Raw genomic sequence first — 18,314 nt, 5'->3', positions numbered from 1 at the left:
CAGGCCATCATCATCAATATCATCGTCTTTAACTCCATCGACAAGCCAACTGGGAGGCCATTTAGCCGGAGCCGCTAAATGCCCACGTTTATAGCTTAGTTAGATCTGTTAAGCAAGCAAACTAGTCACGTAAAATCACAAACAAAACCATCAACACACAACGATGCCGTGGAGAAGGAACAAATGCAAATGGAAATCGCGTGGAAATGAATTTAGTTTTATGGATTTTACAAAAATCGCAACAATCATGTAACGAACAATATTCAATATACACACTATAGAGATACTATTCAGATAATAATTAAGTTGTTTAACTGTAGAGAAGCGATACTTATAGCTATAGCTTACGTAGACAGAGATTATAAAGCTTAGTGAATACGAAATGGATAATAAAATCGTGTGCCTTAAGAGTGTAAAATGTGTTAAGTGTGTAACAATTTGTATTATTAACCAGGCGCCGTCATCCGACCAAGTCAGCCAACGCTAAGGCTCCTCGTACTTCCAGAGTATGTCGGGTTCCTCCTTGAGCTTCAGCTCGCCATGTCATGTGTCTTCTTTGACCGTTTCCAGGGGGACCACGGGCTCGGGCACTACCTTCCGCTCGTTGACCAGCCGCGACAGCTCCTTGGCATCGTAGCCAATCAACAGCTTTAGGTCGCAGTCAAATTTGTAGGCGAATCGCTTGCCGGACACCTTGGAGATCATATCTCCATCGTAGTAGTAGCGGAGAGCCCTCGAAAGCTTCTCGTAGTTCATGGCGGGTTTGTTTTTTTTCTCGCCCCAAAGGCGGGCCACGCGATCCGGATCGCTGAGCTTGAACTCTCCGTCGGTGCCCACCCATTCGATGATGTCCGTGTGCTCGCAGTCGGTGAGTATTTCGAGTAGGAACTGCCATAGCTGCACTTGTCCATTGTTGCCGGAACCAATGGTTGTGTAATTTGTGGGACTCATGGATGTGGGGGAACTTTCAACGGCTGTTGGGGCAAGATATCTTGTTAGTTCAAAATCTTGGTTGGATTTCTCATCTACTCACACTCGGAACCCTTGACTGCCTGGTAGGATTTCCGCATAATCCGCTGTTCCAGAGACACCGGACCCGATGCCGTGGTCGATATGGCAGTGGCTGACATGATCCTGGGTTGCTTGGGTTTCCGCAGCTCCTCCGCCTGCTTGTGCACCACGGACACAAAGTTGCATTCCTTGAGCAGCTGCAGATGCGTCCAGAAGACATTGCCCGGATCACGGGGCAACTTCTTGCTGAACTCCTCGTGCGTCATGGCGCACAGTTCCTGGCCGTTGATCTGCCAGTCGCTCATGTTGATGCCACGTAGCTCGAACTGTTTGATGGCCCACTCGAGCCAGTGCGTCACGTGGGCCTGCGTCCATTCGATGGCAGCCTCGGGGATCTTTAGGCGTGCCTGTTCCCGCTTGAACTTGCTGTCGAGGACCCAGTTCAAGACGGGCTTAACATCCTTACTGGATTCAACGGATTCCTCCTCGGAGTCTTCCTTAAGCTTCCGCTTGACGGGGGTTTTGATGGGACTTTCGCTGGAGGAGCTCTTCTGGCTGGCTGTTTCAGGAGGGGAGAGTTGGGCCACCACCTCCTCGGCCAGGGCAGCCAAAGCGGCCTCCGTGGGCTTGAGGACATCGGCTATATTGATGCGTTTCCGTATGGTTTGGATCTGCACGTTGATCTGGACGAGACCTTCGCCTTTGACGCACTGATCCACGAGGTTTTTGTGGGATTCCAGCTGGGGAGGAATAGAGGTTGAGTAACTACTAGGATCTTCAGTAATTCCACTTACCTCCTGTGCATCCTGCAGCCAAAAGGTGTAGTAATTCAGACACACCCCTATTTTTTGCTCAACAAGTGATCTGTTTAGGGAAAAATGAGGGTTATTTGTATGGGAAATATGGGGGCTTCCTGACTAGACTCACTTCAGCATGCTGAGCGGCTCACGGATGTCCATGTGCACGATGATTATGTCGTCCGGTTCCGCCTCCGTCTCCACATCGATGCTCTCCTCAAAGATTTCGCTGGCAATCACCTCCTCTGCGAAATTGTTTACAATTAAAAATCGGAGCCACAACAGGTGCGTCCCAATTGGGAATTCCGGATTTCCCACTCACCCAGGGTCCCGCCAACGCTGAAGCGGCGTATCAGTTCGTCCGACAAGTCATTGCTGCTGTCCATCGTGGTTTTAATTTGTAAATAACTGCCAATAATTAGTTATTTTGGATTTATTTATCTCGTGGATTTTTGTTGCATCCTAGTAGGACCGTAAGCGGCGGGTGTGGAAATACCAAAAAGAAATACTAGACGGCATTCGAACAGGGCTGCTAAATCAACGCCAATGTTGCCACCTTGTTTTTGGCTTTTGAAATTCTTTGCGGTTCTTTTGAAAATATTAAAATAAATTGATTAACTTTGGGAAAAGAATTATAAGTATAAAATTATATTTAACTGATTTGCGACTTTACTAAACAAATTAAAAGGTCACAGAATTAAAATGTTTTTGGTTTTAAAATGTACTGAGTTAAATAAAAACAATTCAAAACAATCATTTCGGTTTGCTTTATTTGTTTTAATATTTTCCCTCATATTTTACGATTTTTTTTCTGTGCAAAAACAAATTCATCAAAAAACAGTTCCACATTTATATCCTCCATTCAAATTTCGTTCATCACAGGCTATTAATATTTAAAGCCTAACGACCTATAAAAATTAGCAATCTTTCGGGTGACAAAATATATATGTGCTCGCCCCCTCAAGTGATTTCCTAGAAAAGCAATCGAAATTAATTGAGGAATTCAATTCGCAACAATAAGTTGATGCTGAAGACACCCACTTGTGGGTGAGTTGTTCGCTCTTCAAATGGAATATATAGATATTTCTGCCACTTTCTTTCGGTTCAAAGTGGCAATTGGTAGACACAATTGGCAATGTTTGTGTGGCGGAATCGAGGAAGTACTTCATGCGATCCCACTGCCAAGTGGAGTGGTGCAAAGTGCTCCTCATCTTGGGGTAATGCTGATTAAATGCCCCGTAACACGATCAGTGGGTCAAAACGGTGGGACAATGAATGTATTGTGCTATCTATGTGGACAGTGGACTGAGGACAGCCCAAGTGCACAGCGCACTTGTTAACACAAGCGATTTTCCATGTTCCGAGATATAGACAAAGTCGGGAGTTGGGAGCGTTACCTCATTGTTGACTCAGTTGGCGTTGATGAACGATATTTGCTGGCGAATATCTCTAAATGTGTGGATGACATAAATATTTAATCTAACCGCTGGAAGTGATTCAATGTTGTCCAGAAAAATTCTGGCAAATTAACATCCCCTCCCAGGCCTTGCAACTCCATTTTCCCCTTTCCGTTTCGTGTCCCAAAGCCAAAAAGCTAATAAACTAGAGTGCGGTTTTCTTTTTGTTTGACAACAAACTGCGCTTTGTTTGCTTACTTGCCAAGCTGTTGACTAATATTAGCCAGCTGGCCAAATTCCGGCTCTTCAGGTCAGTTTTTTCAGTAATTGAAGTTGAGTCATTCACTGTCACGGTCATTTCGTTTTGGGTTGCATATTTATAGATATGATAAATTGACTTTCTTATCCCGCAAAACCTTTACTAGTCATTGTATGCTAATGAGGGGTAATCTCATTAGATGTTAAGTATACGCCGCATTGACCTTAGCCGGAGATCGAAATCTATGCAGACCGAAAATTGTCTAGGTCATGACATCCAGCTGCAGTGGGCTTATAAACAGATACAGATACAGATACATAACCGAAAACCCACAATGACAACGTGGAAACTCATAGAAAACCTCTAGCAAACACATAAAACTATGCGCAGTCATTGTGGCGCCTCCGACTACCGAAAAAAAAATTCCTTTATAGCCGACTGCCAAAAAAACAACCCCTTGGGGCTTTTGCCTCTGGATTATTTGTCGGTCGAGCGTTCAACTCCGCGAGAATTGCGTCACTGGATGGCTGGAATTAAATCAATATGGACAACTCCCACGCGGCGCGGTTAAGTGGAGCACAGAAGTCCGGGACTCGGAGAATTTGCATTTCCGTGGCCCATACAGAAAGGCCAGTATTTGGGTCGCCGAAGGATTGCCATCGCTGCAAGGACATTTCAAAGGCGGAAAGCCTGCTTTTCCGTTTCAGCCATATCCGCTCTTCATTTCATAATTTTTGTTTCTTAATTAATTGGCTTTTTTCGAGTGAGTTATGGCGCTTTTTCGGTCTGCTCCTAGAAACCTTCGCTCGAATTAAGGCCAGGATATGAACTCGTTTGTGACCCGCTTTTTATTGGTTTTCCGAACTAGTCTGAATTATTTATTAGCCAGTTGAGGGCAGTGCAGTCACGTTATTGATGAACCGCTTAAGTGGTTGAACAGACGCAGGACATGGATTTTGTCGCCTGAAAAATTGCCATGGGTTGTAGCTTTTCATCACCTTCTGGCTATTTCCGATATTATAAATTTACCACTCGGGGGTGTGAGTCAGTCTTAGGTTTCGGATTCGAATTCATTAATATTCTGCGACTGTGTCACCATTGGTCAAAATATGGGAGGAAACACTTGTTTAGATGATGTGCGTACAATTCGGACAATCGTTTTGAGTCATCAACCCATGGATAATCCCTTGAGATTTATTAGAGTTACATGGAAGTTATACAAAATATCCCTAAAATATTAATTTATATAAGTAAGCCTACAAATAATAATAATAATTCCTAAAATATTCTTGAGATTTATTTTTCAAACTTAGCAACGTACGACTTATCATATTTCTTAACCTCTTCGTTTCCATTATTTTTGATGTGAAATATTTTCTTAAAGATAGTCTTGTTTTAACAAAATAGGTAACCTAAGCTACTTTGTAATTAATTTGAAAGAAGTCTGTACCTTATACTTTTATTCGCTTACATACATTGTTACTAATTGTTTTACCTCATTAAAAAAAAAGAATTTTATAATCAAATAAAGATTAAAATCTTTAAATGTACTGTATTTTAAAAAAGTAATGTTTTAATATTAGTTAATAAAAACTGCAAGAAGAAAGTTCGATCGAACAACCCACAACTTGTTCGTTGCCGGGTTGCAATGGAACATCCCATATACGCAGTCGGCGGGTATATTCGAATGGATTCAAACTTTGGTGGGTAGTTCGCATTTGAACGGAGCGCGGAGCATTTCGGAGCGCACCGAAATAAAAATATAAATAAAAGTGCGGAACGCTCGCGAGTTTTGTTTTTGGCCAAAAGCGATTGCTTTAACGCTTATTTGATTAAGTACGCAAGTTTCGTTACCTTTTTTTCGTTATCTCTGCGAGTGCGTGTGTGTTTTTTTGCTTTCGTTGCTTCGACTGAGTGGGCGGAATTTCGTGTGGGCGTTTTGTTTGCCATTTAGAACACAATTTCAGTGTAGGCTGGAAACTAGTTAGTCAGACAGAAAAAAAAACACACGCTCTGCTATAATAAATTCATTTTCTTTCATAGGCAAAACGGCTAAACAAAAGACCGGCAAAGCTAAATTTAAAATATGTAACAAAAATAAATGCGCGACATTGCCCCTGGCGGCCAAACAACAAAAGCTAAACAAAACCCAGGCCGTTTCCATCGATTTGCATTCGTTTTCCCCTCGCTCTAATCAAAATCGAAACAGCACACACGCACTCACAAATGCACGCTATCAACAATCAAAGTGTAACGTTCGCTGTAAAGTTTCGTAAAAACTAGGGAATCAAGAAAAATTAATTTTCAAATTTCTTGTTTCAATTTGGAAAACAGCTTGAAAAATAATCACAACACAAAAAAATAGATACCCCAAATCTGTAGTGTCAGACAAGTGGAAATCAAACGAGGTGAGTTTGGCAATCGTTTGAATTGATTTTTGATTTGGGATGGCAGGGCACATGATATGGGGATCCCGAAATGACCCGGGCAATTATTGATTTTGCTGGGAAAACGTGTCCTTCGGCCGAATGCAATGCCGGTTCCGAGTGCTCCACAGCAGCTGAATTTCCCAAGGACGCAGCCAGCTGCAGGGCTTGAACTTTTCACCTCCCGAATGAAAAGGGAGCCCACCCCTTTCGAACAGCTGGGAAAATTCTCTCACTGGCTTCGCCGGCACATTTTCCGCTTTTCCGCATGTTGCAACCGCTCTCGTCGTGCTTTTAATATCCATGCAACGCCGAACAAGTGGCAGCAGGCTCTCTCAGCCGGCGCTTAAATGCGGCACGTGGGTGGCTCTTTTGGATGAATTCGGTGGTGCCCCAAGTGGTGTGGGTGTCCAGACCTGCACCACCATTGGGCACGAGAGCCATTTCGGCTCCCATCGAGCACCACTTGTTTGGCCATTCGGCGTGGGTCCAATTTTACACAGAAAATTCGGTTTCTATTATGCAGTTAATAGGAAAAATTCTATAAAATATTCTCACACTGTTTTATGTGAATAATATGCCATGTTTCTTATGATCTTTAATAAAATTTTTTTTTATGATATTGCACATTGAAAATGTTGTGATTTTTATTATCTTGTTCACAGAAAGTAATGAAAAATGCCAAATGCCATTTTATACTTGTTTCTTGTGAATAATCACACATGTTAATAATGTATTGCCTTGACATTTATTATGATTTTGTACAATCAAAAACCATGTCAAAGTGATAAATATTCCGAACACTTTTTAATGCCATCCTAAAATGATATTATTAAAATTAGGGATATTTCTGTAAACTAGAAAATGTTTCCTTTCCCTTTAAAATATTGCCCCTTTGTTGTAAAATACTTCATTTTCATAATTCTCAAAGCATTGTACTTAAAGGAAATCGACAAAAACTTCCTTTAAAAAATCAACGATTATTATTTTTTTATTAAAAAATGGTTGTGTGGTTGATTTTCATAAGTATCAAAGGAATACTGATATAATTGTTATGGTATCCAAAACTATAGGCAGGTTCTTCGGTTAAAAACTAAATTATGTCAATTGTTACATGTTTTTCACTTTGTTCAAATTGAATCTATTTATTAGGATTTTTTGTAGATCCGAAACCAACGAATCGTTCTCATTACCTTTGTTTCAGTGCATCAGAAAAGGAAATTATAGGCCTTTGGGCAAGTGGGTCGCCCACATACGGCGGCTAAAGCTCCTGCCAGAATGTTTCTATAAACCATATTTACACCCAGCCCACTCTATAAATTTGCCTTTGTTAATTTCGCTCTGTTTTTTTACTGCACATTTTCGCATTAATTAAGTTTCAATGGTGCCCAATCAGGCGGCAATCAAGTACAGTGGGCACTCAGAGCCCAGATTGCACTGGTGGCGGTTAGTTTTTTCGGTTTTATTGAGACAAGACCACTTTTAATTTAACACTAGAGCGATTTTGTCGGCCTTTCAATCAGATTTCAGCCAACATGAGCATATGTGAGGCTTAAATTAGATAAAAGTCCTGCGATAAGATTGTTACAAAGTCGGCGAGTGCGCCAAAAATAAAAAAAGAATGAATTTATATAAAAGGGGCTCGTTGTATCCGGCCCATTGTAACGTCTGAGTCGAGGGGTTCCCTTATCTGGCTATTTGATTTACATTTGGGTATGAGCTCATAGACGGCTGCAGATTCGGTTTCGCACTCAGGTAGTTGGGCGAAAAAAAGATCAAGTTCCCTATTTGGAATACTTAAACCCTCGAAGAATCCACCCTTCGAAATTTTTGGGTTCTCGCCATTTTCGGCATTGATTTCATATTATTTCCCCCTTTGGCGCGTGCTTTCCATTTATTTTTATTGAATGGCCCTTCGATTGTGTTTTTAATTTGGATAAAATAAAATTTCTTTATGGTTTTCGAACCCCTTCTTGATTGTTATTGTGTGATTTAATTTTTCCCGCTCTTCTATGGCTGCATTTCAAACGGGGCAATTTGCATAATTGCATTTTCTGTGTGATGAGGTACATATAGGGCGTCTCACCTTTTTCCACTCCAATTTCAGGCCATATTTTCACCCGTGTATTTATACCACCCATGGAGTTTTAGTTGATTGCAGCATTTTGTGGTTTCCCGTCGGTTTTCATTTGGTTTTCCCCTTTGATGGATTCGGCTTACCTTTTTGTGGTTTCGCACCTTGTTGGGACTTTAGGGAAGTGAAAAGGGGAGGATGGGAAAGTCTATGTTAAATGGTTTTTGTTTTCTTTTATTTTCTCACAAGTAATAACCAAAATGAAAGAAAATATATTTCTGGTTGTCAAAATGTTGTTTTTTGTTTGGAAAGCACATTTAACTCCCTTTGAAAAAGCATTTTGCACTTAATTATCATCATACAATTTTTCCGTTATTTATTTTTTATAATTTGTTTGGAAAATAATATTTGAAAAAGCATTTTACACTTAATTATCAGCATAATATTTTTTAATATTGTATTTTTTAAAGAAATAACCAAAATGCAAGTCCACAGACTTTATTTGGTTGGCAAAATATTGTTTTATATTTGGAAAGCAATTTTTTTAGCCTCTCCATTTATCAGCATAGCATATTGTCACTCTATTTTGTGCATTTCTACCTCTGACATGTGGAAAATGTAATAAATTATTTCCAGTTCAACATCGGTCTGCCCTTTTTAACGCAATATGTAATGCTTTCTTGCGTTGGTTGATACGCCTTTTATTGCACAATTCTCGCGTAATGTTTATTTTTCGTCTAGGTTCAGGCCCCTCGGAAAATTGTTGCTAGCTTCATGAGTCATTTGATAAGAACAAATGATAATTGTGGCGCTGTTGCTATGAAAATAACAACAATTAAACGAGGCACCACCAATTTCTATGCTCATTAAAATGGAAAAGCGAGAGCACAACAAAAATAAAGAGAGGAGGAAAGCCGAAAGGAAAACTGAAAACTATTTCAAGTGCAAAGTGTGGGGAGAAATTCTTTCGCCCACCTCATTTTCAGGGGGCGGTGGGTGGCAGTGGGTGTGGCGACATTCTGGCCTTTATTCAAAAATTATTCACACACGAGTCTACTCTATATGCAATATCAAACAAACACGCAACAACAATAAAAGCAGCTGCCTGTAGAAAACGCATAAAAATTTTAAATTTTTGTTGCCACCTTCAAGGTCGCAGAATATCGGTGAAATGCTTGTCGTCGGTTTGAGGAACCCGAAAACAGAAGCATTTGTTTGCCATTAAGCTATACGTGTTCAGATCAGCTCTCTCTGTATAAATATATGTATATTTAGTCGATTGCAACGTTTTTAAGAGCCCAAAATGGAATACTAAACATAGGAATGAGAATTTCATTCATTCATTCACTCATACACCTCAAATGATTGATAAGGCAGTAGGCCTGATAGACTTTATGCCTAATTCTCTTTGACTTTGGCCGGGTGTTATGAATATTAATGGTCCGGTGACGTCAGCAAGTGCATTTGACAGATGACAAAACAAAAGATCAAATGCAAATGGGAGGGTAGCCAACTGAATGAAGATGAATGGGGCTCTGAATGGAAAGAGCCAGAGTTACAAATGTATACATGGGCACTAAACATCAACTGGAAGAGATGCCATTCATGGTTTTGTTTTTCTAAACAATAAGTTTTGAGAATGAGAAACTGGTTTTTAAATTAGTAAATTTACTTTAATTGTAGAATATAACATTTTAAAATCAGTGGTAATAACTAATCTGAACAAAATCATAAAAATAGTCATTATTATTATTTTCAAACATTTTTAAACACATTTTAAACAATGTTTAAAGTCTTCAAATGCTCTTAAAATTAGGCTCCTAACTTCATTAGCCAACAAATATAATTTCTGGAAATTAGCATTGAAGGTAATAGAGCTAGACTAACAAAAGTATTCACATAATCATGGATGAGGCGGCGGTTTTCTCATTACCACCGAATAGCTGACAACTCGGGCTGTCAGAAACATTTGACATTTTCATTTGACTTAGTCAGCGGACAGACAAAAATAGCCACAACCACCTGCAGCACCCAGGGCGTAACTAATTTGACACGCCAAACAGAAGGGGGAACTCTTTTGGGGGACTTCCCCGAAAAGTGCACCGCGTTACGGCCTATCTTCCATCATATACTCAAACATATACCATATACAGCAACTGTCCTAAGGGGTCAAAAGCTCAACAACCATCATGCAATGGCGTTAAATTTTTATGCGTGCTATGGAATTATGACAGAGGGTTTCTGGGTGGGAGGTTGCGCTGCAATTGTGGGTGTGTTTTTTTCTTTTTTACCACTGCTTGGTCACGCAATGCAGATGGAAAAGCCGGAGTTTTCCGCCTCAAGATAGCCGGCCAGAATTCGCTGTCTTTTATAAGGCATAATAATGGAAAAGTGGAGAACGAAGAGGTAAGGTTTTACCTTCACTGCCATGACATCAACTTTGGAGCGAGGCCTTATCTTCAGGGAGACATCGCAATTTATTAGATTGTGTGCTCTTAAGTTTATCACGTAAATTAAATATTTTTGTAATCTGTTGTAATTGTTTTTAGCGGAGATAGTTAAAAGATAGCGAAAATGATCTCAGAGTAAGCTAATTAAGTGACAATGAATGTAAATTTGAAGTATAAATAGTACACTATACGTTTAAATCTTTATATTTGCTATTATTGAATAATAGGTAATGGGTACAAATATTTTTATAGTTTAAAATAAATTAGTACATATTTTTTAAGCACATAGTAAGATAGCTCATACAAGTAATATTTGTAATATCCAATATCTTAATTTTACCGCGTGCCATTCAATTTCAAAGGCAATTCGATTGCAGTATCACTATAGCGTAGACTTAAAGACCGAAAGCCCCAGTAACCTTGAAACGATACTAGGCCCGCTGTCCGGCTTGCGTCACTTGTGTCCACAAATAGAGCCACAAAAGAATAGCGTATAATGTCCGCTCCGAATCATTAACCCACTACCGCCCCCTGGTGACCGCCGCACAAGTGACCACGACGAATGTCACCCAACTTTTGAGTGAATGAACACGAAATTGGAGCGCACGCTTCATTCGGCCCAACGGTGTGCCGATAAAAGCGAAAAATAAGACTACAGCACAAGTGAAATAAAATAGATATGGAAACAAATTCGGATGATTTACGGCTCCTTCGATAGTGCCAATGGCAGGTTGCTCGGCCAGTGGCCACTCATCAGATCACCTATAAAAATAGACAACCAAAATAAACGTAAAGGCGGAAAACATCGAGGAAAACTAAAGTCGGGGGAATCAAACACATAATTCTGAACAAATAAACGGACACTCATTTAGAATCCGCATTCTGAGGCCAGCATGTGGGGAAGATAACACCTCCGCCAAGTTTAGAAAAGTGCTAAAAATGTTTATTGGCTAATTTCAATGACCAAAGATGTGCAAATGTTTGATCAATTAAAATGCCATTCCGCATAGTTTCGGTTAGGCAACTAAGAATGCTTAATAAATACAAGTAACCGGGTTTCGATGTACCCTAGAATATATGTTGCTCAAATAGTTAAATATTCATGACAAATTAGCTGCAACTTTTCAACAAGTTTTAAATTTTGCATTAAATTTTAGAGTACATTGGGGAACTTGAAGTTCCAATTAATTATTTATTACCCAGAAATGGTAAGATTAAAATTTCTTTATAAAATGGAATCCAAGAAATTTAAAAAATATTTCACAATCTTGCAAATATTTTATATTTTCCAGTTAATTCAAACAAAATATATATTCATAGAAATAGGAAGTGAATTTTCTATAGAAATTTAAATTGTAGGATTCAACATTCTTATACTTGATCTATGAATACAACTTTTTAAACATTTTAAACAAACCATTGTTTTTGGTTGGTTTATATTCATCAACTATTTAGTTGATTTACTGTACAACTTTTAGGTGATAGAAGTTGCCTAGAAAGAGCGTTGAACTTCAACTGATGTAATAACATTTTTATGGATGCTCGTAAAGCGATGACTAATGTTAAGCATACGCCACGTGCGCCGTGATGGCTTATTAGCGAACTGGCGCCCAGTATTGGCGCTATCAGGTTCTCACTTTGTAGTTCTGTTTTTTTATTTTTCGCTCACAAAATATGATTGATCAGCGTGCTGATGTATTTTTGACGCCCTCGTCGCGGGATGCTGGCGCTGACCCAGTTTCGTTATTTACTTTCAATAGAATCCATGATATATTCGCCTGACAAAGGAGAACCGAAAATAAATTCTCTGAGCTGTGGGTAAATTGCTTATTTATATTATTCTCAAAACCCCAAAAAACGAAAAGTGACAACGATGACGTCGTTGGACCAACCAAACAAAACAAAACTGAATAAAAGGCCAACAAAAACTGGTGCTATTAATTCGCCATATCCCCTTGGGTTTTCGGTATTGTTTGGCTTGTGGTCTCACTTAATTGGTTTTTTTTTTGTTTTTAGTTTACCCACAGCTCTCCGAACCTAATGATCAGTCATCAGCGTTTACGTATACGTAATATTGCACTCGGCAAGTGCAGCATTTGTGGGCGTTTGTAACGCTCTGTAATAATAATACTGACAGAATGGTTATTTCGTATGCCATAAAGATAGATAGATTAGTAAGTGCTCAGGCCTGACATGGGTAATAACTTGCATTGCTAATTCGCGTTTGTTAACCTGCCATGGAAACAATTGACAGAAGCCGCAAAATTTATATTTCGGTTGTCTGAATACGAATGTTTGTGCCCAAACTAATGACGAAGAGTCGCATCCGAATTCTGGGAAGCCATTAAGTCATTAGAAGAAGAGCTTCTTGAAAAGTGTGAAGTAAGCAATTTTGTTTCTAAATTTGTGCAGATTTGTCTATGGCATTTTTAACCCTCGGTCAATGCCACACTTGTAACCCCTTGTCATTGTCACACGACGAGTGGTAGGGGTATAACCCAAGAATAACCCAAGACAAGGGCACCATGTCCATCATGACAATTACATAATTACCAACTTGTGCGATGGCAATTAACTCGACACTCTTTTCCCTTCCATTTCTTGATTGATGACACCCGTAGGGAATTAAGAACACCAAGTGTCCTTTGCGTTCAATATTTACACTCGTTAAGCCATAAAATTATTGAACATCAATTGAACCAATTTCGAATTTCCAATTTCCATTGTGAGGGCCCTCGAAGGCTGTATTCACACAGATTTAACCCAATAAATGTCGATTTAAAGTGCATAATGTTGCCGCTAATTGTTACAACAAACCACAAAAGTTTCGGGATGGGAATGGGAAGTGCGGGTCATCCCGGGTTCAATGATTATTAATCAAACGCCAGTTTAATTATGCGACTTGTTAGAGAGACGCACAGACAGTACTCATGTAATCACTCAGGGTCTTTTCTCCAGTTTTCCCACTGCGGTCTACGGTCTGGGTCTTCAATTAAAATTCGTTCCGCCGATAAAATTGATCGTCGCCGCATAGCGAGTCGGTCCAAAAATTGAAAGTTTACGAGCTCGCTTTTTTTGGCAGCAGAATGGTCTTTCGGTTCCTATGTTCTTGGCGCCCAATCGAATGTCAAGTATGAATCCATTGACGACCATTTCTCTCGATGGCCCTTCGTCGTGACAATTGTCTGTCCCACTCTCTATCTTTTTTTATTACTTAATATCTTTCGTTTCTGTTTTTGGTGAAGTATTTTGATTGTTTTTTCTGGGTTCCAAACGAGGTTCCTCTGCAGTTCATTTCGGTGTTTTGTCGGGTGCGGTTCTTCGACTTTGGCTGCTTCGCTTTTTTTGCAGTTTTATTTTGTTTTTGACTTAGCCTGGATAAACTAAATCAAGTAAAGTTTCGATTCCGATTCCCCCGATATTCGGCATTCATTTTGGGTCTCTGCTTTTTGATTTCGATTCGTTTTTTGACATTGAACTTGCCGCTTAGTCATTGTCAAAACACATCGCCTGTGCAAATAAAAAAACCAGTGAGTGCATTCAAGCTTTCAATAAACAAATTTTGATTTCTTCTGGTTTTATTTATTTCTTGGCTGCTCGTATTTGCATTATAAATTTGTTTTCAATTTGCGACCCAAACATTGACAAAGTGACATCATGAATTGTGCACAGAAAAAAAGAAACTCGTGAATAATTTTGTGGTCTTTATACAACCGGTGTGTGGAGAATTTAATTTTAAGAGTTTTTTCTTCTTGAATAATTTGAGTTGACTTTATTATCAAATTGATTAAACATTACATCATATCCTATCATATTTTGGAGTGAATTTTGTTCGGTGTACCGCCGTTGTCAATATTTTATGTGCCGAAAGATTTTTTTAAAGCCAACAACAAATAAACGGAATCGTAAATCCGCGAATCTGTGGGCGCAAACCATGCAGATGCGTGAAAAATCCGAGGGGAAGGGTAATTGAGCGAAAAGCGAAACGGAAATGAAGGAGCTAAATGTTCCAAGACGGAATGATTTTGTTGGCTATTTTTAGAGAAAATTTAGTATGGAAAGTAGCTATTAAAAGCGGTTGCGGAGGTTTTTTAGGCGGTTTTAAATGTATTTTGTATGAGTTGTTTTTAATTGCAAGCGTATACTCATCCCATAATCAGTGTGTTTGGTATTCCACGGAACCCTCCCGTTTTATTGCATTTCAAATATTGTGACCCCTCGTTATCTTCTGAGAATGAGCAGGAGAAAGTGAACGTGCGTACCCACGAACCCGAATCTCACCCCCTACCCTCGAGTCCTTGCTCATGACTGCTTGTGCGCGAAGGTGTGAAATTTTAATTTTGTGAGTTTTTTTCAAAATGTGCAGTTTTTATTTTAGAAAAGAGAAAATTATACCATTGGAAAGGGCTTGAAAAATGCTTTCCAATGATACCAAATTTTTTTTTTTTTTTTTTTAGTGAGGGGGTATACTATTTAGGGTATCGGAGGTCATCGTCGTTTTTTGCCTTTTTCAGTCGAGTAGTGGGAATATACGGGAGCGGCGGTTTTCGCAGCGGAGGTTTGGACGCTGCCGAGACTGCCGCTGCGATGACAGCCGCTGCGGTCTTATACTCTAGTTTTTCTTATATGTTATACGATTCCTTTTGAGGAGTGTGTCTAGGAAAAATGAGCTGAAGAATCACTTTAATGTTCAAGTTGTATAAGACTTATAGGATCACTTTTCAGGGCTAAGGATATCGAAATTGTTTGTGTCTACGATAAAGTTAGAAGTTAGTGTATAGAAAAATTAGCTGAGGATATCGAAATTGTTTGTGTCTACGATTAAGTTAGACGGGTGTGTATAGAAAAATTAGCTAGTGGGATCACTTTAAGGCTTATGTTTTAAATTTCTTATTGGGAACACTTTTCAGGGTTTATATCTAAAGGCCACCCAATAATATTTATGTGTAGGATAAGAAGTTTAGGTTTAAGAATTTCTTAAAACGGTGCACTGAAGCGGAAAATTGTACCGAATTTCAAATTCTGCCTCTCTCGTATATTCCCACTACTCGACTGAAAAAGGCAAAAAACGACGATGACCTCCGATACCCTAAATAGTATACCCCCTCACTAAAAAAAAAAAAAAAAAAATTTGGTATCATTGGAAAGCATTTTTCAAGCCCTTTCCAATGGTATAATTTTCTCTTTTCTAAAATAAAAACTGCACATTTTGAAAAAAACTCACAAAATTAAAATTTCACACCTTCGCGCACAAGCAGTCATGAGCAAGGACTCGAGGGTAGGGGGTGAGATTCGGGTTCGTGGGTACGCACGTTCACTTTCTCCTGCTCATTCTCAGAAGATAACGAGGGGTCACAATATTTGAAATGCAATAAAACGGGAGGGTTCCGTGGAATACCAAACACACTGATTATGGGATGAGTATACGCTTGCAATTAAAAACAACTCATACAAAATACATTTAAAACCGCCTAAAAAACCTCCGCAACCGCTTTTAATAGCTACTCTTAGCTTAAGGCTTAGGAAATTCGAATGGTTGCATCGCGACATCTTATGCCAATGCTGGCCCGACCTTAACTGACCATTTATTCATATCTTGCTTACACAGAGATTGTCTTTCCTTAACCTATGTCGAAGTTGCACACCTTCGATATTTACCTACATCGAGACCCCTCCTACACCACGTTCACCCCCGGTAACTTGTTATCAATCCTTGTGTTCGTTTTCCTTCTAATAACCATTCTACTGGGGTATTGGGCTGCTCCTTATGTTCGAGAACCAATCGGATTGGTTCTAGGAGTACAACATGCCTGTATGCACTCCCTGTAGATGTCAACCTGTTAAGTGAACATTCTGGACTATAAAAATGACACCACTCAAATTGCTCAGGATCAGTTCTTCAAATGCCTCAGTACTGTATTCTAATAAAATAATTAGATCCACATCGGTCCTTGCAATCGCGCCTAACAATTCTAATCGTGCTTTTTACCTTTTAAACGAGTGCCCGAAAATTGTTAACAACATTATCGTGCTTTTTACCTTTATAACGAGTGGGTGAAAATTGTTAACAACATTACAACATATAACAATATATTTTTTGAAAAAAAATATTAAAACCAAAACCCTAAAAATGGAGTCATTCATTGCTTGTGATTTGTGCACCAAAAATGTGGAGATGAGTGAGTTTGAAGCTCATTATGCTCAGTGCTCAAAGCCTCGGAATGCCTTCGAGGTTTTAATGTGTAAATCAAAAATAAGGTGTGACTTATGCTCTACCTTAGTTCATAATTATGAATTTGATGAGCACTATCAAAATTGTAATGGACCTATAAATGCATTCAACGTTTTAATGAATGTTGAAAAACGGCAACCACAAAACAGAAGGCAAAATCATCTGGACGATCATCCCACAACATCATCAAATGCTCTCAAACGGATGAGAATGGATGAGGGTAAGGAAGTACTCAAACAAGGAAAAAAAGCTAAGATTAGCGAAAATAAAAATGATTTAAAATTAGAACTTTTATGTCCTACTTGTGGTGATAAATATCTTGCATCAAGGGAACGTCAACACATATTGACCGATAAGCATAAAAATGCATCAGCCAGAGAAGTAAAAAATAATGAAAACATAATTCTTCTTAACTCTCAAACTGTTTTTCCGGTTAAATCATATCGAATCAATAGTACAGTCCAAAACACTATTGATTTAAAAGATTTTTATCAGCATTGCCAAAAAAATATAATTGAAATTATAAAGCATTGCATGATAGAATATAGAGCCATTAAATTCAACCTAAGAGTTTATGGTACCTATATTAAACAAACAGACGAAGGAGTTACTGTTGAAACAACAAAACATTTTGGGACATCATATAAATCTGTATACCAAAATGAAAGCATTATCGATGAACTTAATATGGCAGTAGAAAGCTTACTAGCATCGAGCAGTGAGTTTCAAGAAAAAGACTCCGGTTGGGCAATAAAAAATTTCAATTATTTTGAAATTACTATAATAAAGCTAGAAAACATTCCTGCTAGCGGATACATTCAGGCCCCGAAGAATATAAGAGCCCGAAATGCACTTATTAACGTACAGAATACTGACGTATTTTGTTTCAAATGGTGCATACTGGCATTCATAGCTAACAAAACTCATGAGAGTGCTACTTTTACAAATGCAAAGCAAAAAAAGTATTCACGAGAGAAAATGACAAAGCCCACAACTTACCACATTAATATTAATAATGAAATAATTGTATATGACGGAATAAGATTGGATTTTTCAGGAATCGAGTTTCCAATAACGAATAAAGGGATTATCCATTTCGAAAAAAATAATAAAGACTTTAGTATAAATGTTTATGAGATCGATGCTGATGGTGATAAAATTATCGGTCCAACGTTTAGAACCAAATGTATTCAACCTAACCACATCAATATATTGGGAATAAATAACGTAAACCAAGACAGTATGCATTACGCTTACATTACAAGTGTAAAAAGATTATGCTACTCACAGCATTCCAAGGCCAAATCAGGAGGATATTTTTGTGATAACTGTCTACAGTTTTTCACAGTTAATAATACTACCCACAACAAACTTGAATGCGGGAAAGTGGCCTCGTTTTACCCTGAACCAAACACTACAACTTCATTCAAGGGCTTTCATAAAAAATTATCTCCTCCGGTGGTGATATATGCCGATATTGAGGCTGTTCTTGAAAACTATAGAACATGCCTAAATTCGTCTTCAACGTCGTCAACAACAAAAGTGCAGAAGCATACTGCATGTGCCGTATCATTTTATATAGCACATAAATATAATCCGGATCTTAACGAATTGTGGACATATGAAGGTATGTAAAAAGCAATAAATAATTCATTTCTTAGTATTTTA

The 18,314-nt window shown here is 38.7% G+C and overlaps 2 protein-coding genes across 5 annotated transcripts in view; one reads left to right on the top strand and one right to left on the bottom strand.

The window, feature by feature from the left end:
* Positions 1 to 196: 196 nt before the first annotated feature.
* On the bottom strand, positions 197 to 2,301 carry Ets97D (DNA-binding protein Ets97D). Its single transcript, XM_017082785.4, has 5 exons — positions 2,131 to 2,301; positions 1,939 to 2,053; positions 1,806 to 1,875; positions 1,034 to 1,751; positions 197 to 974 (listed from the first exon to the last, which is right to left on the bottom strand). Exons 1-5 carry the CDS (start codon positions 2,192 to 2,194, stop codon positions 544 to 546), a joined length of 1,398 nt encoding a protein of 465 aa, XP_016938274.3. The 5' UTR covers positions 2,195 to 2,301; the 3' UTR covers positions 197 to 543.
* A 2,872-nt stretch (positions 2,302 to 5,173) lies between these two features.
* Positions 5,174 to 18,314, top strand: part of LOC108016115 (aminopeptidase N) — a 48,193-nt gene continuing 35,052 nt past the window's right edge. For 3 of the 4 annotated variants that reach the window (XM_036819410.3, XM_036819407.3, XM_036819409.3), the window contains exons 1-2: positions 5,174 to 5,300; positions 5,799 to 5,872. The gene's annotated coding sequence lies outside the window, so the exon portion shown is untranslated. The remainder of the gene's footprint in view (positions 5,301 to 5,798; positions 5,873 to 18,314) is intronic. The other variant, XM_070995955.1, reaches the window with a different exon arrangement.

The sequence above is a fragment of the Drosophila suzukii genome, chromosome 3 (genome assembly GCF_043229965.1).
Source record: "Drosophila suzukii chromosome 3, CBGP_Dsuzu_IsoJpt1.0, whole genome shotgun sequence".
NCBI classification, from domain to species: Eukaryota; Metazoa; Arthropoda; class Insecta; order Diptera; family Drosophilidae; genus Drosophila; species Drosophila suzukii.
Note: the sequence above shows the minus strand (reverse complement) of the source record. Positions and strands in the feature narration are given on the sequence as shown.

Bases quoted from the DNA above. Each gene is read 5' to 3' on its own strand.
- Ets97D (XM_017082785.4), bottom strand. From the start codon at position 2,194: ATGGACAGCAGCAATGACTTGTCGGACGAACTGATACGCCGCTTCAGC. The intron at 1,876-1,938 runs GTGAGTCTAGTC...TTCCCTAAACAG, and splicing joins GAGCCGCTCAGCATGCTGAA to ATCACTTGTTGAGCAAAAAA. The intron at 1,752-1,805 runs GTAAGTGGAATT...ATTCCTCCCCAG, and splicing joins GGCTGCAGGATGCACAGGAG to CTGGAATCCCACAAAAACCT.